Here is a 24,790-nt window from a genome sequence, read left to right on the forward strand (position 1 = left end):
GTTAGATGTGAGGGATAGACGAAACTAAGATAATGTGCTTCTGAGGAATTTAACAATCTAGTTGGTGAAAGAACATAAATAGCAGAACTCCAGAGAATCTACTGCTGACGTGCACAGCCCTCACAAGTTTAATAGGCATATGCGGGGAGAGAACAAGAGCCTCTAGCACCCACTTTGGAGCAGGACAGAGCAGCTGAGGCATTAAAGCTAGTGTCATTCCCAGGATCCCAGAGCACAGGAGACAGGACGGACATGATGGTACCTGGCCTAGACACTCTGAATGGGTCTATCTCTGTCCTTTCTGAAGCCTTTGTCTCAACTTATAGCAGTTTCTTTTCTTTTCTGGGGGGGGATGGGCGTGGGGGGTGGAGAGAGAGTGCAGGAAAGAGAGGATCTCAGGCAGATTCCACGCTCAGTGTGGAGCCTGACTTGGAGATCCACCCACGACTCTGGAATCATGACCTAAGCCAAAATCAAAGGTCAGATGCTCAACTAACTGAGCCACTCAGGCACCCCAGACTTAAGGGCATTTTGATACCCCTCTTCAGCTTTGTCTGCTGAGGCCAAGCCAGGCCCACCTTTGTCTGGTGGTTTTGCCTTTCTTCCAAGCACTCTCAGACTTGGACTTCTGCAAGCTATTCTCACCTCTTTATAGTACCACATAGTGGGAGGGAGCAATAATCTTGTCTTCAAATGTTCTCAGATGAACCACACGAAATACAGGGTTTAACTGCTACATCTTTATTATATTAAGGTAAGTTAAAAGAAAATATTTCATATAAAACACTGGAAAAGTCATTTAAAATATTTATCGTAAAAGTTAAATCTAAGAACAGGAGGTAGAACAGTCACATGGCTTCTATCTGTGACAGGACAGTCCCAAGGGATCACCGCAGGGAGACAGGCAAGCCGTATGCCACAGGTGCCGCACCAATAAGATACTTAAGTCGGGGAGCCTGGCGCGCCTGGTTGACGTAGTAGAGAAGAGGGGCTCCTGGGCCTGCTCCAAGCCAACCCTGCAGCAGAGCCTCTGTGTAGCGGTCAATGTCACGGTCAGTCACATCCCAGAGGTTACCCAGAAACAGGGGACTGGGGGAAAAAAAGAAGAACTGCAAAGTGGGGGTTCTAAAACAAAATAGATAGGCAAACATGACTGGTGGTGGTGGGTGAGGAAAGGGGAGCGAGTGAGTGAGAAGTGCCCTGGTCCACAGTTCCAGGAGAAGGGGAGAAGAGGGCAAAGGGTTAAAGGCCCAGGGATGCCAGGGAACCAGAACAGGAGGAAGGTGGGGCATAAAAGAGGAAGGATTTAGGGTTCAGGCCTGGGAAAGAACCTGGGGTGGGGACCGAAGTTATGCCCTCAACTCACCAGCCGGCCATGATATACTTGAGCACAATGCCAGCCCCCTCCAGGTTTCCATGCACAGCCAGGGCTGCGCTGCTGCAGCCAAACAGCAGGGCCACGGCCCGGCAGCTGAGACGCAGGACGGCCTGTCCATCCAGGAAGCGGGCACCCGCCCCGTGCCCTGCATAGCTAAGGCAGAAGGACACGAGGGCAGTCAGATCTAGTGGCACCTGGTCTCTGCCATGTCTCCAGGGGCGTCCTGAGTCAGCCAGTGGCTTGAAAGCCCCCAAGCAAACTATGGAGATACCCTCCTCTGAGACCAGCCCCCTCCCCACTTCCCTGCCCTACGCACTCACATATATAAGTCATGCTCCGTCAAGGCCGCCTGCACTTGTTCTGGGCTCGGCACCTCGCCCACCACCCCTTTCCAGCCAGCTTCACTGCAGGGAAAAGGTAGCAGTAAGAACAGGGGTCAGCTGGCACAGAGGGCAGAGGGAGCACTAGGGAGAAGGTGGGCTGCAACCTCTGATTCTGGAGAAAAGGACATGGTGCCCCTCTCTACCCTCCCCCACCCCCTTTCTTACTCTTATCCCCCTGACCTGCTAAAATTGGCTCGAAATTGCTCTTCTGTGCTTGACAGGTTATTGTGAGGGTTTAGGACATAGAAGGTATTTCGCGGATCCACCCCTCGGCTTAGCACTGCCGAGGCCCCGGACTGAGGAGAAGACACTGGTGATTAGAATCCTGGTCTGGCCAGAGAGCCCAAGCTTCAGCAAACTCCAAACCCCTTTCCACAACTGAGCCATCCCATCCGGAACGTGCTCTCCTGTCTTCCCAGATCCCCCTCAACCACCAATCATTCCCCACTCCCTGGAACCCACCTCTTTGATGATGGAGTAGCTGAGCAGAAAGCGGAAGGAGGGCAGCCGAGTGACGGGCAGGGTCCGGAGGCTGGGGATGCTCTCCCACGGCAGCTTTTGCAGGTCCTAGACAAAAAGCATACAGGCGTGACTATCCCTAGCCTGGCATACACAAGCATCGAAGAGGGCATTGGGGCGACCTGGTGCCCGTTGCCCACCAGAGACAGCCCCTCCAACCCCCAGCTCCTTACCTTGTCGAGCACTAAGACAAGATGCCCAGTGCTTGGTACTGTCTGGCCCTGAAGACGTCCTACTGCCTCACTCAGAAGCTCCTGGGCTCGTTCTGGCCGGGCTGGGCACATCCCATAGGCCAAGGTCTCAATGTCCTGCAGGGTGAGGGTGCTGGCACCGCTGAGTATGGTCTGCAGGGGAACTGTGGTCAGTGAGGGCCATTGCACCCATCTCCATTCAGGACGCAGGGGAGAAAGAATTAAGTCCAGCTTCCCCCTCCTGGATGTCTCAACTCACTTTCAGCAGAGCTGCATCAGGATATTTCCAGCCACATTCCTGCAGCAACTTCTGTAGGCGGGAGGCCTCCTGGGCAGGGCCAGGGCCCTTACTGGATGGCAGCAACAGTCCCCTCCAGCAGCCCAATACGTGCTTCTCTAGGGAAGTGATGAGAGCCTGCATGAGGAATAGAACGGTCAGTTGGAGAGGAGCTGAGGAAATGGGTTTTCCAACGTAAGTATTTGTTTCACACATTTCCTGCCGGTTAAAAAGGCAAGAAGCTAGAAACATTTTTCATTTGCTGAGAGTCTGGGGAAATACAGATGATTTATTACACATATCACTATATTTTGATAAATACAAACAGGCAGACAGTAAAAGCTAAACCTGGGAAGATGATACTTGGGTTTAAATCCTTTTTCTTGTATGTATCCTCAAATAGTCTGTTGCCTCAAGTGATGTCATTTTTTATTTAGGCCTATGCTTCCAGAAAGGACTTGAAGTAACTCAGCACTAGCCCAAGACCCCTGAGAGAGACGCCGGTGACACCGGGGTCACTCTCAGGGCAGGCCCGACCCCCCCCCACCTTGGGGGCACACACCTCCATCCTGTGGTCCAGTTCTAGGCGCCCTGTCCACCATTCTCGCTTGTCAGTACAGCTGCTGTTCTCTTTCTGTTCCTTCTGGATGGCGTCAAACTCTTTCAGGGCCGAACTCAGAGGAAGCTTTGGGAGATGGGACTTGTGGGCATTCTGCTTGTCCACGTGATCACCGCCTCTCCACCCCTGGCCGCAGAATGTGAACAGCTTGATCAGAAGCCTACCCCAACTTTACTTGCTGGGCCAGGAAACCTACCTTGTTCTGGGCGGTGGGGATCTGCACAGTGACCGGGGGGTTGTCTTTTTCCAGCCGGGTCAGCAGAAGGGTGTTGCCCACGGTGCCGGGCTGGAGTGTGGCCAGAGCCAACACACACACCGTCACCCCTGACATGCAGAGCATTCCCAGAATCATTTCAGCTCTTACAAGGAACTCCCTTCCCCATCTTCTGCACTTAATTCCTACCCATCACTCAAGACATCTCTAAAAAAACCCTCCCTGGTCACTGGAGTTCAAGGGTGCTCTCCCCTAACAGCCCCCTGTGGAGAGAGACCACACTTTGTACTTCTTTGTGTCCCTCACAGAAACAAAAGGTCCTGCACAGAGGGAGGCACTCAAATCATCTGTTAACGTGGTTCACATTAGTGCAGGGAGACTCTGGACATCTGAACCTACCCTGAAAAAAGACACTAAATCTGCTAGTAACTCAGAGTGGAAGTAAAAACAAAACAAAACAAGACTTTCAGACTTAGAGTACTTCTCTCTCTGGTAAGAGTAACCAAATGAAAACCAGTGAAATAGTAGCATATGTCCTTCCATAGGGGTCATAAATCTACGTTAACTAATGTCTTAAACTCTTCACCTAACTCCTTAGTAAGAAGATGCAAAACAGAACAGAAGAGCCAGCTGAAGCCGGCTGCCATACCGCTAGGGATCAGAGCCAGGCGCTCCCGGAAACTCTCTTTCTCGGGCTCAGGGAATTGACCAGATCCTGAAGCTCTGAAGGAAAAGAGGTGCTGGATGCGGGCCAGGGGGACATCTCCAGGCCTGTCCTGCAGGCTCAGTCTCTGCAGCTGGTCTGCCATTTCGAGTGACCCCCGGTGCTTCTGGGCCTTGCTGCAGATGACACAAGTAGCGGTGAGCTCTCCCTCCTTCAAAATCCAGACCTCCCTTCCAGTCTGCCCCTGCATGGGCCTCAGGGCGACTCACCTGAGCTGCCTGTGGAGGTGGGTGAGCAGCTGGTGGCGACAGGTGATGGACACAGACTCGGTGACAAGGGAGGCCGTGGCATAGGGATCCCGGTGGCCCAAGCACAAAGCCAGGAAGCGGCAGAGGTGAGCATAAAGCCCACTAGGAGGGCAGTGACTAATCCCACGGAAAGCAATGCTCAGTAAGTCACAGACGGAGTCCAGGGTAGAAAGACCTAGAGGAAGGTGAAGATACTTGCTATAGATGAGTCCCATACTGCTTGGCTGATGGAACGTTCATGGAAAGTTCCACGCTTCCAAGGCTCTATCTCATCTCCCACTTGGAAAAGTTATTATTTACGAAGGACAATGTGCCAAGTGGGATGTTACACAACTTACATCAACTCACTTCATCCTCCCAAACCCCATTTTATAGGTAAGTAAATAGAAGCTCAGAGAGGCTGAGTGACTTGCACATAGCTAGTGGAGAGAGTGACGGGATTCAAACCCAGATTCAAAGGCATCCGGATCTAGATGGGGACCCGAAGACAGAACCATGGACAGGCTACAAGGGCATCAGGATCAAGCAACCTAGAGGCTTGCCCTCTCCTAGTGACCAGACCTCAGTGGTCAGCATATTCACCAATGGCTACAGGAGCAGAGGGGAGTCGGAGCTGATGACCGAGATCCTTGTCTCTCTCCTTGTCTGGGCATGGAACGGGCAGCTCCTCTTTACTGGCATCACGTCTCAACACTTCACATTCACCCATGGCTGTATCAGGTCCTGGAGCTGGTGCCTTCCCAGCTGGGGAGAGAAGGAGACTTTCTGTGGTTCCTGCCTCCTGCCATCCCCTTTGTTCTTTCTGGGAGCTAGCCCCAGAGCCAGGAATAAAGATGTATTTCTGTACTGACTTTGGCACCAGTTACTTCTTGGGCTTTTGCCCAGGGCAACCGCCCACCCCCAAAATGTATGCACCTCTGCCTCCCACTGTTACCATCTTACCTGAGGCTGAGTCTTCCCCGTCAGAGCCCCTGAGGATCTCAAAGCTCATTTCCATCTGGTCTTCAGTCATTTCCTCCTCAGGGATGGTCCTCATGATCTCAGAGCCCAGCTCCTCACAGTGTCCTGATGTCACCTTCTTGACCCTCCGGCTCCTACCACCCAGGCCTGGGTGCCCAGGGGCACTACTTGAGGCTGCTACCGCCACAGTCTTCAGGCTTGGGTCCTTCCTGGCCCGGCCCCGGCCCCGGCCCCGGGAAGCAGTGCCCCGTCTCTTGGGCGCCTCTGCAAGCCGTGCCTCAGTTGAGACAGGGTCTTCCAAGTCACTGTCATCACTGAAGTTCACCTGGGATGGGTGGGAAAGGGAGAAGGGCCAAGGGGCCTTCAGTGACAAGACATCTGCCAGCAGGTGGCGCTGCAGAGGCATACTCTCAGAGGCCTTTGGGGAAGATTTAAAAATTAACCTCTCCAGTCAAGGCAGCTCAATCAAGGGCAGGGACTCTTGGGTGTGGAAGGAGGGAAAGAAGCAAGGAACAAAAGGACAAACGATGAAAAGGAAGAGGAACCAGAGAGGTAAGGAAAGCACCTTCTGTCTGAAACAAAGGTACAGTTGTCTTTCTATGCAGGTAACAGTAGAGCTGAAGGTCCCACCAGGCCCTGGGAGAGACGGCAGAAATCTCCAGAACCACCCCACCTGACACCACCACCCAGCCATGGTCCCACCTCACCTTGAGGCGTGTCTGGACCCTCTGTTGTACCCTCGGAGCCTTGGGAACCTCAGGCTTGCTCTTTGTAGGGAGGACTTCCTCAAACACAGTGAAAGGGACTCGAGTGCTCACCACCGGCCTGACCTGGCCTGGAGGCTTCGGTGTACATGGCATTCCTCCACCTTCCAGACTTTTCAGAGAGGTATTATGGAGGGGCTGGGTAGATGAGGCTGCCCGTTGACGCCCCCTCCCTGACTGTTTTTGGCTCCGCAACTTAGAGGGCTCTGAGCCTGGGGAGGGTTTTACTGATGGTGGCTGCCAGCCCCAAGAGCTTGCAAAAAGTTGGGTAGTGCAGCAGTTGAGGACGGCCAGCTTTGCAAGGGCACGAATCAAGAGCAGGCTGGCTCGCCAGGGCTCCAGGTGGGGTACTCGTGCTGCCACAAACTTCAGCCCTGACTCCAGGACCTTCCCCAGGCTCTTGTGTGATGGCCGGCTCAGCCCCTCCAGTGCCAGCTGTGTGTAGGCCTGAGCCGAGATCTCATCCAAGAGGCTCGGGACAGGGGAGGGAGGTGCTTTGTGATTCAGGGCAGTTTGCAGAGCTTGGGTGAGGCGCTCAGTGGCTGCAGGGCAACCCTTCAGCACGACCTGCAGCAGCTCCAGACCCTGGGCCTGCTGGCCCATGGCCAGCCTCACCCCTGCTGTGACCAATGCCCAGCGCAGACAGACAGCCGAGAGCATGGGGCTGGCGCACAGCAAGCAGTCACACGTGGGCAGGTGGGTCAAGAAGCCGGGGCTGGGCTGGGGCTTTGTTTTCAGGATAGGGGAAGAGTTAGTAGAAGGTGCCACAGGACCAGGCTCCTTGGCCACAGTGGCTACCAGCTCCAGGGCAGGGCCTCTTAGGAAGGGCTCCTCTTCGGGGAGCTCTGGAGGATGACGGGCCCGGGTCTGCTGCTTGCCCTTCTGCAGGTGGACTTTCTTCACAGAGTCCAGGTGCTCGGCTAGCCCGCCAAACTCTGGGGAGAGTACAACCTGAATTACGAAACTGGGAGATGTGATACCAAGTGCTTCCCGAGCTACCCTAGGGCCCAACTTCTTAATATAGGTGTTATTTACTTTCTATTTATACGAATTACTGTATGAATGGACTAAATATTTATATGGCTTATTCTTTTTCCAGTAAAATCCCTAATGTTTCTTCCCATCTCACAATGGATACACAACCTGCAAAGCCCCCATACCTGCTCCTGAGACAGCTACATGGCTCAGGAAAGCAGGCAGGCACCAGGAGGCCCACATCTTAATCCTGGCTCCGGACCCCAGCTAGGCCCATGATCCTGGCCCAAAACACTGACTTTCTCAACTTCCTCATTTTATAAGTGAAAAAAAAAAATCCATGCGTCCACCTGACTTTCAGGGTTTTGTGTGGGTCAAATGAAATACCAGAGATAAAAGTGGTTGATAAGAAAAAAAGTATACCATAAACACACTATTTTATTATTAGTTTAAGTCCTCCTGAGAACACATTTGTGCTAACAGACTGGCCAAGAGGCCACAATGTGGCTACCGAGCACATGAGAAATGTGGCAAGTGACTGAGGAATGAATTGTAAATTTTATTTAAATTAAGTTTAAGTAGCCAAAATGTATTAGGCAGCGCTGAAAAGTAGACCCATGTAGGGTTAGTCACGGGCAAGCCATCTAAAGGAGGGACACCAGTGGTCTGATTGAAGCAGAGGAGTTAGAAGTCTCTGATTTAGAAGGGACCCACACTCTCACATACAAAGATGGATTGCCATGTGTGTGCCACTCCTGCTGCTGCCCATGGGTGCAGGGGCATGGCTGCTCACCTGTGCAAGACTCCAGCAAGAACAGAACCTGCCGCAGGTCCGACTCACAGAGGTCAATGTTGGTGCGCGCCAGTTCCAGCTCGGCCTTCAGCACCAGGAACAGGGCACACCTTGTTGGGAGGAGAGATGACGGCCAGCTCATGAAAGTCTTTGTGTTCCTGAGTCCATCTTTCTGTCCCTTTCACAGGCAGCACCCGGGCAGGCTCCTAGTCTCTGGAGGGCCCCTACTCCCTCGAGCTGACTTCAAGTCTACCCTGGGAAAAGTCTCTACACTTCTGCCTCATCCCAAGTCATCTTCGAGCACAAGGACAGGATTTCCCAAACCACATTCCCTCCCAAAAAAAGGCTCCTGTGGGCAAAGGGATTTAGGGAAACATGGTACACCAGCTCTCCCTTTGGGAGAGTTACAATGTGGATCATCATACTGAAGGACACGAGAAGTCCTACAGGAAGTAAAAACATCTAACCTTGGTTAACTCGGCATTTCCCACTTACCGGGCCATGGAATACATCCTCCCAACCCCTCTGAACATAACACGCTAATCTGAGAAGAGTTTGGGAACCCATCGTCCAGGACGTGGTCCCTCAGAGTCCAGACCTGGCCTCCTCTGGCCTGTACTCACTGACACGGTATCTGCAGCTTCGTCGTAAGTTTCAGGGCATCCAAACAAAAGGCCTTGGCCTCGCTCACACTACCCAGATGGCCCAGGCGGGAGACCAGCTTCTCTGAGCAGCTCAGCACCTCTGTCAGAACCTGCCATTTTTGTACCAGATTTTCACCTGTAGCAAAGGAGAGAGACAAAGAGACCTTCATCCACACCCTGGATCCCTCTGGAGGCAAAACGGGCAGCCCCACCGTCTGGCCTGTTCATTCCCACTAGGCCTCGCTCTCTTCCTCAGACTCACCATAGTCCAGAAATGGCGTCTCCGCAGCTGCCTTCTGAATCGAGAGCACATCACTGCCCAGGAGCAGCAGGATGATACTTCGGAGGAGCTTATGGGAGTCGACAAGTGCTATCTCAGGTGTCTGCCAGCCTGTGTGGGGGGTGGCCGTAGGGGGACAAGAAGGGAGATGACGCAGCCACACTGCCACCACCCTCACCTACTAAGATAGCAAATGCAGAGCATGCTTCGACCGTTCTCCTTCTGTGCCTAAGGCAGACAGAGCAGATCAATCACGGAGCTCTTCCCCTCGGACCACACAGGGCCTCAGAATCCTTGTTAGTGTAGCACTCCAGCCAGGCACTAAGCAATTGCTCAGTCAGCAAACAAACTCATCTGCTATCCCAGGCCTACTCTACGCAGCCGCTCAGTGGGCTGATCCACACAGTGGGGACAGTGGTGGGGACGAGGGCTTGAGAAGAGCTGAGAGTGGACAAACCACACAATCTGACCACAAAGGGCCGTGATCCACCCTATTCTTTCACCTTGGGCACAGAGCTGCTCCCGCAGGGAGGCTGAGAGGCTGTCTGATGAGAGGCTGAGGTACGATGCCACCACCTGCAAGGCCTGGACACGCAGCAAGTACCAGGCCTTGGATGTCCTCTGGAGGGCAGGGTCCCGAAGCACAGACAGCAACAGAGAGGCCCCCTCGGGCACCTGGGAGACAGGGAGGGCCAGAGAAGAGCGGTGAGTGACCTCAGAGCGGCAATCCAGAACTTCAGATGCCCTTGAAGATCATCTGGTGCAGCCCCTGCTTTCGCAAATGACAAAAGGTGTGGAGAAAACTATAGCCTGAGAGGGCGCCTGACTCAGCCACGTCACTGTTAGTCTGTGAGAAAAACTCAGGTTTTCTGCATCTCACTTGATTTCCAATTTGGGCTCCCGGGCCTTCCCGGGATCACTGTCATCCCAGTTTCCAGTCATAGGACAGGGTGACTGAGGCAACTGGGAAAGAATAGAAAGGACAAGGCTGGGAAACAGCACTGCTTCTCAGGGTCTGGAATATTCTTCCTAGCTCCAGGGAAATCTCAGAAGCCAGAAAAATCTCCCGAAAATCCTAAAAATCCCTCCAATACCTGGGAACCTCGGGATTCAGAAAATGAGAAATACCTTCTGGTGAACACGGTAAAGTTGACTTCGAAGTAGGTTACAGGTCAGCGAAAGGAGCAGGTACGTGTCAGTGTTGTGATCCAGAAGCTTCAGGGTGGAGTCTGCCTCTGCCAGGTGCAGCTAAGAAAACAATCATAGGGTTCCTGAACATGCTGGTGAGGAGACGCAGCCAGACTTTTCAAATTAAAGTGAGTTAAAGCACTTGCAAGTAAAATGCGGAACACCTCTAACTAAGTATTAAATTACGTCAACTAGCATAATCTACAACATGAGAGTTATTCAACCACTCGCTAAAATGTTCATTTAGTATCCTTCGGTTAACGGCTATGCTAGAAAGACACAGCTGAATAAGGAACGAGCAAGACTTTCCATCCAATAGCTTGCGATGCAGTGGGGGGGCAGACACACCTGTGTGACCATGACACAATGCCATTGGTCATGTGGGGACCCAAGGAAAGTAGGTGATTCTGCCCTTGAGGAAGAGGATGTCTAAAATACTTCATGAGGGAGAGGACAATTGAGCTAGGCCTTGAAAAGAAAGTAGAAAAAAGGGGGATGGAGGTACATTTAGGATGGAGGGAAGCATGTACAAGGCCCTAAAGTAACCAGCGTGGATAGAGAGCAGTTCCATGGTGGGGAGTGACAAGAAAAAGCATGAGCAAGAACATAGAAGGTGTGCAATACCGAGTAAAGGATTTAGACAGTACCCTACAGGTAATGGAGAAACCAGTGAAATCCTTAAAGCAGGAAAAAGGCGAGATCAGAACTGTGCCTTAAAAGATCATGTTAGCAGTTAGAAGACAAAGGGTCTCCCTGTTGGAGGCAGGATGACCAGCTAGATGGCGCTGGAGCAGTCCTAAGTGAGAAGAAAGGGCGACTAGGGCAAATGGTGGGGGAATACAGGATTAGCGGTGTATTTCTGGTGCAGGATCTATAAGACTTAGGAAACAATGGTTTTGCAGTGAGAAGGAAAGACACTTCCTCTTCCCACAGCTGCCTCCCACCACTCCATGCTTTACGATCCTCCAGCAGGATGTGGCGGTAGAAGGAGGGAAGATGCCCCTTCAGTATCTTGTCTTCTCAGAGAAAAGATAGATCACTGAAGTCAGATCATGCCCCCCACCCTGCAGCTCCAGGCCTGCCTGGCTGGGCACTCACCTGGGCATAGCTGGGACAGCCGAGCGTCAGAAGCAGCTGAGCGGCGTGGCAGGAGGAGCCGGCTGCCTTCGCGTGGTCCTCCAGTCTCTGGGAGATGATCCGTATGAGCAAGAGGACCTCAAGAGCCTGCAGGGGCTGGTAGGCCGGGAGCAGAAAGTTTACCCAGCTCAACCCTCCATTTCTACTCTCTGCTCCTCAGCCCTTTGAGTCCTTGGTCTGACTTCAGGGCCTGGATTAGGTGTGGCTACAGACAAGGCAACCATCTGGCACTCTCAAGGAGCTTGAGATGAGAGCAGCGAGGGAGCCTGCCACCATGTACCTCCTGCTTGAAGGCTTAGATGCCAGTCAGCATCAACGGCTGGGATTTCCTGAAAGCCTACAGTGGGCCAGGCAGTGTGCTGAGAGGGTTACATGAGGGGCGATGGGTGAGATAGGGGAAGAGGAGCAAGAGATAAAACAGTTATAAAATAAATAAATCACAGGGATGAAAAGTACAGCATAGAGAGTATATTCAATAATACTGTGATAATGGTGTATTGTGATTACACCTATCATGGTGAGCCCCAAGTAATGTACAGAATTGCCAAATCACTATGTTGTACACCTAAAACTAATAAGATATTGTGTGTCAGCCATACTTCAATTTATTTTAATATTTACTTACTTTTGAGAGAGAAAAAGCCTAAGCAGGAGAAAGATGGGGGAGGGGGGGAGACAGAGGATCTGAAGCAGACCCTGAGTTGACAGCAGTGAGCCTGATGTGGGACTCAGACCCCTCAACTGTGAGATCATGACCTGAGCCGAAGTTGGACACTCAATCGACTGAGCCACCCAGTCGGTTCAAGACCCCCATTGGGCTCTGTGCTGACAGCATGGAGCCTGCTTGGGATTCTGCCTCCTCTTCTCTCTGCCCCTCTCCTGCTTGCTCTCTTTCTCTCAAATAAAAATAACTTAAGAAAAAAATTTGAAGAGCACCTAGGTGGCTCAGTTGGTTGAGTGTCTGACTTCGGCTTAGGTTATGATCTCACAGTTTGTGAGTTTGAACCCTGCATCGGGCTGTGCTGACAGCTCAGAGCCTGGAGCCTGCTTCAGATTCTATGTGTGTCTCTCTCTGCCCCTCCCCTCCTCACATTCTGTTTCTCAAAAATAAATAAAATATTAAAAAAAATTTTTTTTAATTAAAAACAAATTGAAGAGACGCCTGGCTGGCTCAGTCAGAAGAGCATGCGAGGTTGTGAGTTCGAGCCTCACATTGAGTGTGGAGATTACTGAAAAATAAAATCTTAAAAAAAATTTGAAGTGAAACTTCAAAAGTAAAGTCATAATAAAAATATCAAATTGTCAAAAAGAGGGAGTTCACATGCATCAGCTCATTTAATCTTTCACAGCGACTCTAACCCCAATTTTACAGATGACTGTAGGCTAAGAGGCTAAGACTCACGCAGGTTAAGCTACTTGTCTAAATTCACATCACAGGTTTGGGGTAGAGCCAAGACTCTGATCTAGCGCTGAGGCAGCTTCCCATGCTCCTCGTGCTAGAAATATGGCCTAAAGGCTGCAGAAAGAAAGCTCTTCTCTGTGCAATGTTCTTTTTCTGAGGTTCCTAATGTGGGGTCCATGGAAGAACTTCAGAAAGTCTATGAAACATCCTGACATTACATGTAAAAATATATAAAATTGGACCTATAGGCATCTATGTATGTTTCTGAGTATACAGGGCTCAAATTATCTAAGAATTAATTATGTCTGACATGTGACTATTCCACTTAAGCATAACATGTGGTATCTCACAGAGCACAAAGAACACCATGAGGCAGTGCTATTACCGTCCTCATTTTAGAGATAAGGAAACCCCAACTCAGGAAGTTAAGCCATTTGCCAAGGTGAGTTACTACTAAAGAACAGAGTTTGTATTTCAACTTAGGAAGGCTGGTGATGGAGGCCACGCCGGGCTACACGGCTTCCCAGCAGATACACCGGCCAAACAAGGGGAAAGAGCTGAGCTCCTGGTGTGTGTTAACACCTGCCCCATTACCTTTGCCGCCAGCTGATAGAGGGCTGCTAGGGTCTGCAGTGAGGCCGCTGTCTGCTGGAGACACCGTACGGTGGGGGCTTGCGCCTTTGTAAGCACCTCCTTCCAAAGGGCCAGTGCTTGGTCCAGGCATTTGGACTGAGCTAGAAGTCAGAAGAAAGGGACCAGCCATTCTCTCAGTGTGGGCCATCTGGGGAGAATGCAGCCTTCTTCATAACGCCCTCTGCCCTCTGTGCCCACCTCCCACCCTACTTCCTTTCCCCTACCAGGGGTCCCCATCCTGCTCTTAGGAAGCCACAGAGGAGACCCCATCCAACCACACTACATTCACAGCCCTCACCAGCATCTGCAGCCAGGTTGAAGGCGATGTTACTGTATAGGAAACGATCTTCTTGGAGTTTATCTTCATAGTTCAGGTCATTGACTTCAAATTCCTCCAGGTTATTAGGAGCCTGGGCTCTCCGATCCCGCTCAATACCCTAGATGTGGGGGGCAGGGGGGATCGGGATAAACAACAGGGCTGGCACCAGCTTACTGTGGGCCTGGGGAAAATAATCCTTGTACCCAGTTCTGCTGAGCCCCACAGCAGCCACGCTTACTTCCTGCATCTTGGTCTCCAGGGTACAAATGTAGAGCCACAGCAGGGCCTGCGCTTTATCATCCAGAAGCCGATCCTTGGCCTGGGTCTCGGGCCTCACAGACTCCAGAAGCTGCAGGGCTTCCTGGATAGCATCCAGGGCAGAGCTGCAGGGAGGGGATGGACTTACACTGGGCCCACAACCAGTACCTAGTGTCCTGGGAAGGACCTTCTGCAGGACAGCCAGCCCCACCCTTTGAATGAGCTCCCATGGCCACAGGCTGAAGTGGGTGCTCAGGGACTTGGAGAGGGCAAAGGCCTCTGAAAAGGGCAAGAAGACCTGGGGCAAGAAGCAAGAGTGGCCTCCCCAGCTATTCTTCCTCACCAGTTGGTCTGCTGGGCAAAGTCATGGTAGCAGAGCACCTGAGCCAGTTCCACCAGGTAGGTGGCTCGAGCCCAGGCCCCAGCCGGTGTCTCCTCAGGGCTCAGCTCCAACAGGTCACAGATGACGTTGAACCGTTCCTGCCCTGTGTCCGCTCGCACGGCCTTATAGGCCTGCAGCTCCTCCCTCAGCAGGAAGATCAGGGTCTCCGGGTCCCAGCCACTCAGGCTGTCTCGCAGAGTCCTAAGAGAAAGCAGGCCCAGCACCAGGCCAGGAAGTCCGTGAAGCATGGAGCTTCTGACCCACGCCAAGGAGTCTCAGCCTTGGCTTGCTGAGAGGTCACTGACTTCCCAGTCATCAAAGCAAGGGGGTTGCCTGTCACCACTGCTCCCCTATACCTAGCAGAGCGACTGGCATAGAGTAGGCATTTGATAAATAACAACAAATGGAGGAACAGTGCCTTTTTCAGACAGAAGAATACACGAGACCACGAGTATCAAAAGCTAGCCCTAAGCAGGGAGCAAACATGGTTGTCTCCCTCCCCACCAACTCACCTCAGCTGTAGCTCCTTGTCTCCTGCTCTGGCCGCATCCATCTTGATCCGAACCCAGAACGTGACAGGCTCTGCCATGTGCTGGGGGCCACAGGGCTGCAGGGCTGTCAGCCACAAAGTCACCATGTCGCAGCCCTGGGCCTGTTTACCCAGTTTCTTCAAACTCTCTCCGTGCAGCCGGAAGCACCTGTGCAGCTGACCAGAGAAAGCAAACAGACCAAACTGCAGAGAGGAACCAACGAGTCTGTAACTGTGAGGGAGTAGGAGTCGCACAGGTACATACACCACCAGGCGGTCCTCCAGCCCCCAGCCCTGCCCCAAGGTGGGAGATCCCGAAGCACCAAATACCCTGGGCACTCCCAACGTAAGGCTTCAACCCACCCCGCCCACATATTTGTGTCCACAGTACTGAAAACCCTGTTGCTCCTCCTGCAACCCCTCTCTCAGTAAGTCAGTGTCTTCTCCTCAGTCAGAGATGCCAGGCCATCCCTGACTCTTCCCCGCCCCCTCTTACTAAATTAATCCTGCCAGCCACTTACTAAATTAATCCTGGGCTTCTTGCACCCATTCACTTCTCCGCATCCCTCAGGAAGCTGCTTCAGTTCAGATACCCACCCTTTCCTGCCCAGGCTACAAGAGGGGGTGGGGGGTGCCCAGTGTTGTCCTGGTACCCTGTCCACTCACCACAGTGATGCCGGAGAAACCCAAAATGCCAACTTGATGCCATGCCTTCCTTTGGGAGGCTCATCAGCCTCACTCAAGATGAAAACCAAGGCCCTCTACAACCCATTGCACCTGCCAATCCAGCCAACCCATCATTTCATGGGTGTCCTTGCAGTGGTTCTCACTCTGGTTACTTAAAGGGCCTCCTCAGGGAACTTTGAAAATATCCAGATGTGTGGGCTCTAGCACCAGAGCTGATTCTGATGCAATCAGCTTGAGGCAGGCATCAGAATGACTTTTTTAAAAGTTCATTCAGGGGATTCTAATGTGCAACCAGGTTGAGAAGCACCAGTTTAGGACATGACTGAATATAAAAAGTGAGACCATAAAAAAAAAAAAAAAATTAGTAACAGTACAACTGAGGTGTGGACCCAGGTGCACAGTTCCTAACACGCTACTACAAGGCAAGGTCCCGGCCAGGCCCCTTCATGCTACTCAGGCCACCAACATAACCTCCCTTCCTGCCCTCGTACCTTCTCAGGAGGCACCTCAGGATAGGTGCCCGGCTTCACCGAGCCCAGGTGCTGACAGAGGGGCTCAGAGATGGCACAGGCCTCAGCATACAGCTTGTGACTATAGAAGCTGTAGGCCAAATTACTGGTGTAAGAGGCTGCAAGTGAGAGAGAGAATAGTTGACAGTGGAAATCGTTCCCACCGCTGCTCTCCTGTTGGAGAGGCAGTAGAGAGAAGCTCAACCTGTGGCCGGCTCAGTAGCTTCCAGATCAGACAGGAACCCCTACTGCTAGGGAACGAGGCAGGGACAGCTCTCCCCTTCCTGCTCCAAGTCAGCCCGAGACGTCCATTCCCAGAAGGCAAAGCCACACCAGTGGCCCCTCTGCACTCATTTGACAAGAGCTGAGTCTTCATTCCTACACAGGGCCCATCTCTCCTCACATGCCACTTTTTGCCCTCATCTTCTTCCAAAGGGCAGCATTTTGGGGCTAACACTCTGGCCTGTCCCTTACCTCTTCCTACTCTCATTCCATGAAAGTCACAGTAGTAGCCTCCTTGCTATTTCTTGAACACACCAGGTCAGTTCCTGCCTTAGGGCCTTGGCATTGGCTGTTTCTTCTGCCAGGGATGTCCTTTCACAGGTGTCTACATGGCCAACTCCATCACATCCTTCAAGTTTTGCTCAGGTCACCCTCTCAAGGAGGCCTATTCTGACCACCCTATTTTAAGTGGTAACTTGCCCCCTCGCCCACCCTGAACGCCTAATTCCTTTCTTATCCTGCTCTATATTCCTTTCCCCCCACATTTCTTATCACGTTCTAACATATTGATGATTCAATGACTCTGTTGCTTACTATCGTTCTCCCCTAGCCAGAATGTGGCTCCACGAGGGCAGGTATCTTTGTTTCGTTTACTGATACACCGAAGTCCTCATGACACTGCTTGTCACATGGTAGGCACTCAAAAGACATTTGTCAAATGAAGAAAATTTGCCCTAAACTCTGGTTTATCAACATCGATGGCTTCTTGGCTATCAACATAGATGGCCAGAAAAAATTAAGTCAGTCTTCAATATTCTGGGAAGAATTTTCAAACCAGTAATTTTTTTGACTCCAGATGATATTTTCATTTCAATGGGTAGGTTCAACTACTGAATATATGAATATGAAAAGTTCTCTGAAACTTTCCAATGACTGAACTCATTGGGTTTGTATAATTTAATGGGGCCATTCCTCGTTGTAAAATGAGGGGGAAACTTATAAAATACAAAATAGACAAACTAATCTATGCTGTTAGGATAATGGTTGCTTTGGTGGGGGGTGGTCACTAGAAGGGGGGCAGAAGGAGGGGTTTTTCCCAGGGTCTAAGTCATGCTCTTACTTGACCTAGATGCTGATTACAAAGTATATTCACTTTGTGCTTTCTGTATGCACACTTCAGCTGAAAGGGTGTGGAGAAATATATATGCAAATTGGTTTATAAATACATAGTACATCTCCAGAATGATACAGAAGAAATTGATATTAGTTGTCTCTGCAGAGGGGAACTTGGTGACCAGGATTAGGAGAGAGAGACTTTAGGGGCGCCTGGGTGGCTCAGTCAGTTAAGCGACTGACTTCGACTCAGTTCATGATCTCACGATTCATGGGTTCGAGCCCCACGTCAGGCTCAGTGCTGGTAGCTAGCTCAGAACCTGGAGCATGCTTTCCAATTCTGTGTGTCCCTCTCTCTCTCTCTGCCCCTCCCCTTCTAATGATCTGTCTCTCTGTCTCTTAAAAATAAATTTTAAAAAATGTTAAAAAATTTTCAACAAAAAAAGGAGACTTTAGACTATATGCCCTTTTGTGCAACTTGATTGTTGAAGCATTTTTACCTGGTTTCTAAAGAAAAATTTCAGTTATAAATATTCTTTAAAACTTAAACATATAGAAGGTCATGGGGCACCTGGGTGGCTTAGTCGGTCAACCATCAACTTTGGCTCAGGTCAAGATCTCGTGGTCTGTGAGTTCAAGCTCCACATTGGGCTCTGTGCTGACAGCTCAGAGCCTGGAGCCTGCTTCGGATTCTGTGTCTCCCTCTCTCTCTGTTCCTCCCCTGCTCGCACTGTCTCTCTCTCTCTCTCAAAAATAAATAATAAAAAACATTGGGGGAAAAAAAAAAGGTCACAAATTGCGTATCAGGTACAGTTTCACAAAAAAACCACCAAATCATATTTCAAAGTCAATAGGAAAAAACTTGTGTCTGCTAGTATACGTTAGCCTCATCACTTTTCCACTGCTGTGAATAAGTGACGAAGGTCACTTAAGAACATTTTTTTCACTGCCTCCTTAAAGTGTAAGGAGCCTCCAAGGTGGTCAGAACCATCCAGCAAGTGCTATTTGTCTGCCTAGAGAGAGATGACCCTCCTCTGCCCCCTGCATCTGGGCCCCACGGCACTAACCAGTCATGCCCAGGTAGTCAGTCAGCTCTTGGCCTGACAGGCTCTGTAAGGCCTCCAGCATCCAGACCACAGTAGATTTGCAACTTTCCACCAGCTGGGCCAGGTCAGCCAAATCAGCTACCTAGAGGGAAGAAGGTCTTGAGGGTTAGAGGAGACATAATAGGTCCTAGGTGATATCTACCCCCACCCCAAACCCAAAGCAAACCCCAAAGCTCTACCAAGGCAGTCGGCAACCCCAGACCCCAGAGACCGTCCAAGTTTTTTGATTCCTAGACTGTACCTGACAGCTTTGTGCAAAGTCATAAACCACCACAGTGTAGAGGTGAAGTCCCTGAAAGTGCATCTGAACGAGAGACTGCTGATGCTTGGCAGAATCCCCACAGACCTGAGAAAGGAGGGGGAAGGATGGTTGGAGAGGCAGAGATACAGGATGAGCTCCAAACTGAAGACTGGCCCAGGGGCGCCTGGGTGGCTCAGTTGGTTAAGTGTCCAGCTTCGGCTCAGGTCATGATCTCATGGTTCGTTGGTTCGAGCCCCATGTTGGGCTCTGTGCTGACAGCTAGCTCAAAGCCTGGAGCTTGCTTCAGATTCTGTGTCTCCCTCTCTCTCTGACCCTCCCCTGCTCGCACTGTCTCTCTCTGCCTCTCAAAAATAAATTTAAAAACATTAAAAAAAAGAAAAGACCAGCCCAGAGTCCTGGAGAGTTGACTCAGCCCAGGGAGTAGGAAGGACATCAGGAGGTGCTATGAGCCTCCCAGGGTAGACGAGGCTGCTTGCTGGTGGCTGGGCTAGGCATAATCCAGAGAGCAGTTTACCGAGGAGGGAGCCAGGGCTTCCAGATCTTACCAAAGTCCTTAGCCTGATAGTCTGCTGAACCACATTCCCACCCTCCTCTAGGTCCTTAACTCACACCATCCTGCAGCTGCCGGATGAGACAGTAGTACCCGCTGAGAAAAGCAAAGAGGCCCAGAACAGCATCTGGTCCATAGTGTCTCTTGATGCCTCCTCGCTCCAGCCCCGAGAGGAAGAACTGGCAGCTGTCACATAATGCCCGCAGTGGGGGTGATGGTGCCTCCACACTGTTGTTCAGGACAGCAGATGCCTTGATCAGAAGCTTGGCCAGTGCCTGGGATTTTCCCTCCCCAGCCTGGAGCAGTTCAACCCCAAGTTGGCATAGCTGGAGGCTGGGGGCCAGTTCAGTGTTCCTCAGGTAATCATGGGCCTTCTGCACTACTCTCATGGCCTTGGCATGGTGGCAACTCCAGCAGAGACGACGGCAGTGTTCCAGGGTGAGTTCCAAGAGACAGAGGGCCCTCTGGGGAGAAAGAGGACCAGGAGAACCCTCTCCCTCGCCCACCAAGACTTTGATCACATGTCTGGAGAGCTGGTCATCTAGGAAATCAGCATCAGCTTCATTCATATTGTGCCCAGTGGCATCAAATAGCTGATGGGCAGCTACCACTCGATAGGCTGTTGGAGAAGCAAAGTGGGGAACCTCACAGGGTGTACTTTCATCCTCCAAGAGTACAAGAAAGCTCAAGGCCTTCAGCCGAGTTGATAATGCAGCTCGCCGCTCCTCCAGGGCTTCTGCTGCCTTCCAAAGAAGAGAAAAGCTGCCTCGAGCCACAGCCTCATAGTCCTGGTGGGTGGCTTGGTGAGAGCACTGCACCAAACAGACATGGAGGGGTTGAGCGAATCGGAGTGTGGCCTCTGGGATTCCCTGTGTGGCAATGTTCCGCAAAAAGATGAAGAGAATTCGTTCTAGGTACAAGGGTGGGCGCTGGGGGGTGGACATCAAGTAGCCATTGCAAGCCAGCTCTGCCAGTTCCAGCAGGCTCTCCAGGTGCCTAGGGCAAGCCAGCTTGGCAGTCATCTGCTGGTTGCAAGCCCTCAGGATGGCATCACAAGCTTGTCTCCTCTCAGCATCAGATCGGCAGCTGGGTGAACCAGCAGCTGGAAGCTTGGACAGGAACTCCTAAGAGGAGAGGAAGATGTGATTGGGACTACCAAAGCAGGGAACAATAACTAGAAAGGGGGTTGCTCAGGAGAGGATCCCCCCCCTTTTTTTAAAATAAATCTTTAACCTTATTTATTTTGAGAGACAGAGAGAGCAGAGGAGGGGCAGAGAGAGGAAGAGAGAGAATTCCAGGCAGGCTCTGTGCTGTCAGCACAGAGCCCAATGCAGGGCTGGAACTCACAAATCGTGAGATCATGACCTGAGCCGAAACCAAGAGCCAGACGCTTAACCAACTAAGCCACCCAGGTGCCCCGGGAGAGGATCCCCTTTTAACCTGTCTCTTCAAAAATCAGACCAAAAAAAACCCCCAGCTTATCTCGGAAAGCCAAGTTATCCAGAGCCAGACACACTCCTACCTTCAAGTCAGGCAGCAACTCTTTAGCCTCCTTTGCGCTGCTTAGCAAGGTCCCAAAGTTGATTCCTTTGAAGCTCCTCATGGTGTTGGAGGGCTAGGGATAAGGAGAAGGATTACAGTAGGCGGAGAAGATTCATAATGGAGGACAGGAGAAGGGCTTGAAGGCTGCAGAAGAGAGGTGGGGGTGTATGCGCAAAGAATCCCATGAGAAAGCCTATCGGTGGAGCCGTGGGATACTTGATCTCGGGTGGTCAGTTTGAGTTCCACTTTGAGTGCAGAGATTACGAGATTACATTAAGAAAGAAAGAAAGAAACCCTATCGGGAAAAAACGTCCACGTCAGGACAGCGGACTCCCGTTATAAACAGACGCGTCTGCTTTTCCTCCCTCTCAGGGGATCCGGAACCTCACTACCCATCCCACAGCCCCAACGCCCTATACCCGGAGGCCTCCACGGGGTTCGGCGCTCACCAGGATGTCCGGAGGTCTCCGAACCTTCCATCGCAGAGCCGCCCGCCTCTCCCTCAAATCAGCGCCGGGACCCCACCTCACCTTGGCACGTACACACGCTCACGAGTCCCGCTGGGCTTTATCGCCCCAGAGGTCGCCTCCTTCCCAGGTCCAGGACTTAACTCGCCGGAAACAGTACTTCGCAAAGATTCAAGACGCAACCTTCGTTTTCCGCGCCAGCCCCCGTTTCAAATATCCCAAGCGACCAATCAGCGAGAGCTTTGTAACGCCGGCATACCGCGCGGCACAGTGGGAGTTGTAGTTTACCTGCCGCACTGCAGCGTCACGTGACACCGGCGGCGAGGTCGAGCTGCTGGGGGCGTTAAGGCCTCTTGGGGGCGCGGGTTTCCCCACTTCTGGCTGAGGCCAAGATTCTCAGCTACTGGTCGCTTAGTCGCTATCGGGAGAGCCAGGCCTCTACCTCCTCTCCTTTATCTTCAGAGCTCAGAAAGTTTAAATTTCAGGAGAAGAGAAATAGGGCAGACAACACAAAGGACTTACTTGGAAACTCACGCGGTTTGGGTTACAGGGAAAACAGGGCGTAGCCTTTCCTGGAATTCTTTAAAAATATAATTTTCTGAGGGCACTGACAGTCGTACCATGACTTCCAGCACTTGCTCCGCTCGCTCGCTCTTGCCCGCTCTCTCTCTCTCTCTCTCTCTCTGCCTTCCAACCTTGCTCTTTACATAAACTGCATCAACTGGATTGTATGAGGAAGACAGAGGATCTAACGCTTCTTGATGGGGGGTAGAGGGTAGAGGGGAGGGTTAAGGGAAGAACTAGGAAAACTCATTCACTGGGATATTTCACAGTCCTTAATGGCTTACGTTTGTAAGTACTAATTACTTCCCCTAACGTGCAGATTCAGTTGGCTGTTTCTCTTCCTCCTGCAAAAGATTCAGTTCAAAATTCTGGTCTTCCAGTTAGCTTTTCCCTGATGAATTCTATTGGATATCTCATCTTTATCTATCTCCTTTTTCTTTCTTCTTTTCCCCTTCCCTTCCTTTTTTTTTTAAGATGAATTTTTTTATTTTTTTTATTTTTTATTTTTTAATAGTTTACTGTCAAATTGGTTTCCATTATTACTTTTTAAATTTTTAATGTTTTGTTTATTTTTAAGACAGAGACAGAGCATGAGTGGAGGAGGGGCAGAGAGACAGGGAGACACAGAATTCGAAACAGGTTCCAGGCTCTGAGCTGTTAGCACAGAGCCCGGCGCGGGGCTTGAACTCTCGAATGTGAGATCATGACCTGAGCCGCAATTGGAGGCTTAACCGACTGAACCACCCAGGCACTCCAAAAGATTAATGTTTTTAATTTTTTTAATTTTAATTTTTTGGGGTCGAGAGAGACAGAGCTTGAGTGGGGGAGGGGCAGAGAGCGAGAGAGACACAGAATCTGACACAGGCTCCAGGCTCTGAGCTGTCAGCACACAGCCGGACTTCAGACACAGGGCTCAAACTCGGGGACCTGAGAGATCATGACCTGAGCGGAAGTCGAAAGCTTAACTGACTGAGCCACCCAGATGCCCCTCTAAGTTTTATTTATGTAAGTATCTCTACACCCAATGCAGTGCTGAACTCAGGACACAGATTAAGAGTGGCATGCTCTTCTTTTTTTTCTTTAAAGTTTTTATGTTTAGTTCTTTATATTTGAGAGAGAGCGCGCAGGAAGGGGAGGGGCAGAGAGGTGGAGACAGAATCTGAAACAGGCTCCAGGTTCCAAGCTGTCAGCACAGAGCCCAATGCAGGGCTTGAACTTATGAGCGGTGAAATCATGACCTGAGCCGAAGTCAGACGCCTAACCAACTGAGCCAGCCATCCAGGCGCCCCAAGAGTGGCATGCTCTTCTGACTGAGCCAGTGAGGTGCCCCTATCATCATCGTCTTTCTTCATTATCAACTTCTTTTAGGAGCTGAGAATCTAGAAGAGAAGACTTTTTTTTAAAAAACAAAGACAAGGAAAAAAAAAAAAAAGACAAGAACCTCTCCAAAGAATCTCACCGTTGGAATAATAATATTATTACATACATACATACACCGTTGGAATAATATTACATACATATCTCTTGTAGGGTAAAGGACCCAACAGAGGTGTCCGTAAATGATCAATGAATACATCAACCCTCATACTGCTCATTTCATCTTACATCTTAGCAATCAGTACTCATTTATTTACATGCTGTGAAGCAGGTGTTCTAGAACTATTTTCGTATGTATTTATTACATCTACTTGATTCTGAACTCCTTAAGGGCAGAAAATTTGTCCTTTTTATTCCTCTTTTATATATATATATCTTTTTTCAAGTTTATTGGGGGGGAGGGGCAGAGAGAGAGGGAGAGAAAGAGAATCCCAGGCAGGCTCCATGTACTGTCAGTGCAGAGCCCAATGTGGGGCTTGAACTCACAAACCATGAGATCATGACCTGAGCCAAAGTCAGAAGCTTAACCCACTGAGCCATCCAGGTGCCCCTCCTCTTCTTTTTTTTTATCCTTTTCTTTTCTTTTCTTTTCTTTGAGACACAGAGCTCACTCCTTTGCCCAAGCGGAAGAAGAGCAGAGGGAGAATCTTAAGCAGGTTCCACATTCAACTCAGAGCCTGACGCAAGGCTCCATCCCATGACCTTGGGATCATGACCTGAGCCAAAATCAAGAGTCAGATGCTCAACTGACTGAGCCATCCAGGGGCCCTTCTTTCTTTTAATGTTTATTTTTAAAGAGAGAAAGAGCGTGTGTGTGGCACTTGTGAGCGGGGGGGGGGGGGGGCAGAGAGAGAGAGAGAAATTCCCAAACAGGCTCCACACTGACAGTGCGGAGCTTGACTTGAGGCTCAATCTCACAAACCATGAGATAATGGCCTGAGAGAAAATCAAGAGTTGGACGCTTAACTGACTATGCCACCCAGGTGCCCCTTTTTATTCCTCATCTCCTTCTTACAAGAAGTAGGAAGTTCTTGAAGTATTAAGAGATTGATGTGCTGACCATTATGAACTTGAGTCATAAATTTCAATCCCTCAATTTAATGCCCAGCTTATGAAGAGAAAGCACAGGATACTAGAAAGAACTTTGAGTCTGGACAGAGAAACCGGATTCTAGTACCAGTTCACTGTATTATTAATCTGTGAAATGGGGATAGAAGCATCACTACTTCCCAGAGGTTCTACCAGCCTCAAATAGAATAGCCTTGAAATGATATCCAAAGGCCCTAACAATGCTAAGCACCATTAAAAAGCACATTTTATATGTACTGCCATATATAAAGATGTCAGAGATATATGAATGACTGTTATAGTCTTCTTAAGGATTTCAATGGTTTCAAAGAGTGAAAAACAGTATTACTGTTATGTTATAAAAAAAAGTTTGCAGAACAGCATGATTCAACACTTTGATTCAATTTTTATTAACAAAAACAAAACAAAACAAAAACCAACTGGGGCACCTGGCAGGTTGAGTCAGCAGAGCATGGGACTCTTGATCTCAAGATCATGAGTTTGAG

At 50.5% G+C, this 24,790-nt stretch overlaps 1 protein-coding gene across 1 annotated transcript; it reads right to left on the reverse strand.

The window, feature by feature from the left end:
* Positions 1-720: 720 nt before the first annotated feature.
* ESPL1 (extra spindle pole bodies like 1, separase) lies at positions 721-21,403 on the reverse strand. The gene is made up of 31 exons (XM_029955617.1): positions 21,339-21,403; positions 20,789-20,881; positions 19,326-20,390; positions 18,696-18,800; positions 18,416-18,536; positions 15,996-16,132; positions 14,801-14,994; positions 14,250-14,489; positions 13,887-14,031; positions 13,628-13,766; positions 13,291-13,430; positions 11,256-11,390; positions 10,098-10,217; positions 9,473-9,644; positions 8,952-9,080; positions 8,669-8,825; positions 8,046-8,155; positions 6,221-7,212; positions 5,496-5,838; positions 5,136-5,297; positions 4,515-4,728; positions 4,231-4,421; positions 3,564-3,691; positions 3,311-3,433; positions 2,731-2,886; positions 2,454-2,624; positions 2,224-2,328; positions 1,942-2,057; positions 1,699-1,782; positions 1,367-1,531; positions 721-1,089 (listed from the first exon to the last, which is right to left on the reverse strand). The coding sequence occupies exons 2-31, from the start codon at positions 20,867-20,869 to the stop codon at positions 888-890; spliced, it is 6,342 nt and encodes a 2,113-aa protein (XP_029811477.1). The 5' UTR covers positions 20,870-20,881; positions 21,339-21,403; the 3' UTR covers positions 721-887.
* Positions 21,404-24,790: the final 3,387 nt, after the last annotated feature.

Source organism: Suricata suricatta, chromosome 10 (assembly GCF_006229205.1).
Source record: "Suricata suricatta isolate VVHF042 chromosome 10, meerkat_22Aug2017_6uvM2_HiC, whole genome shotgun sequence".
In the NCBI taxonomy this organism is placed as follows: domain Eukaryota; kingdom Metazoa; phylum Chordata; class Mammalia; order Carnivora; family Herpestidae; genus Suricata; species Suricata suricatta.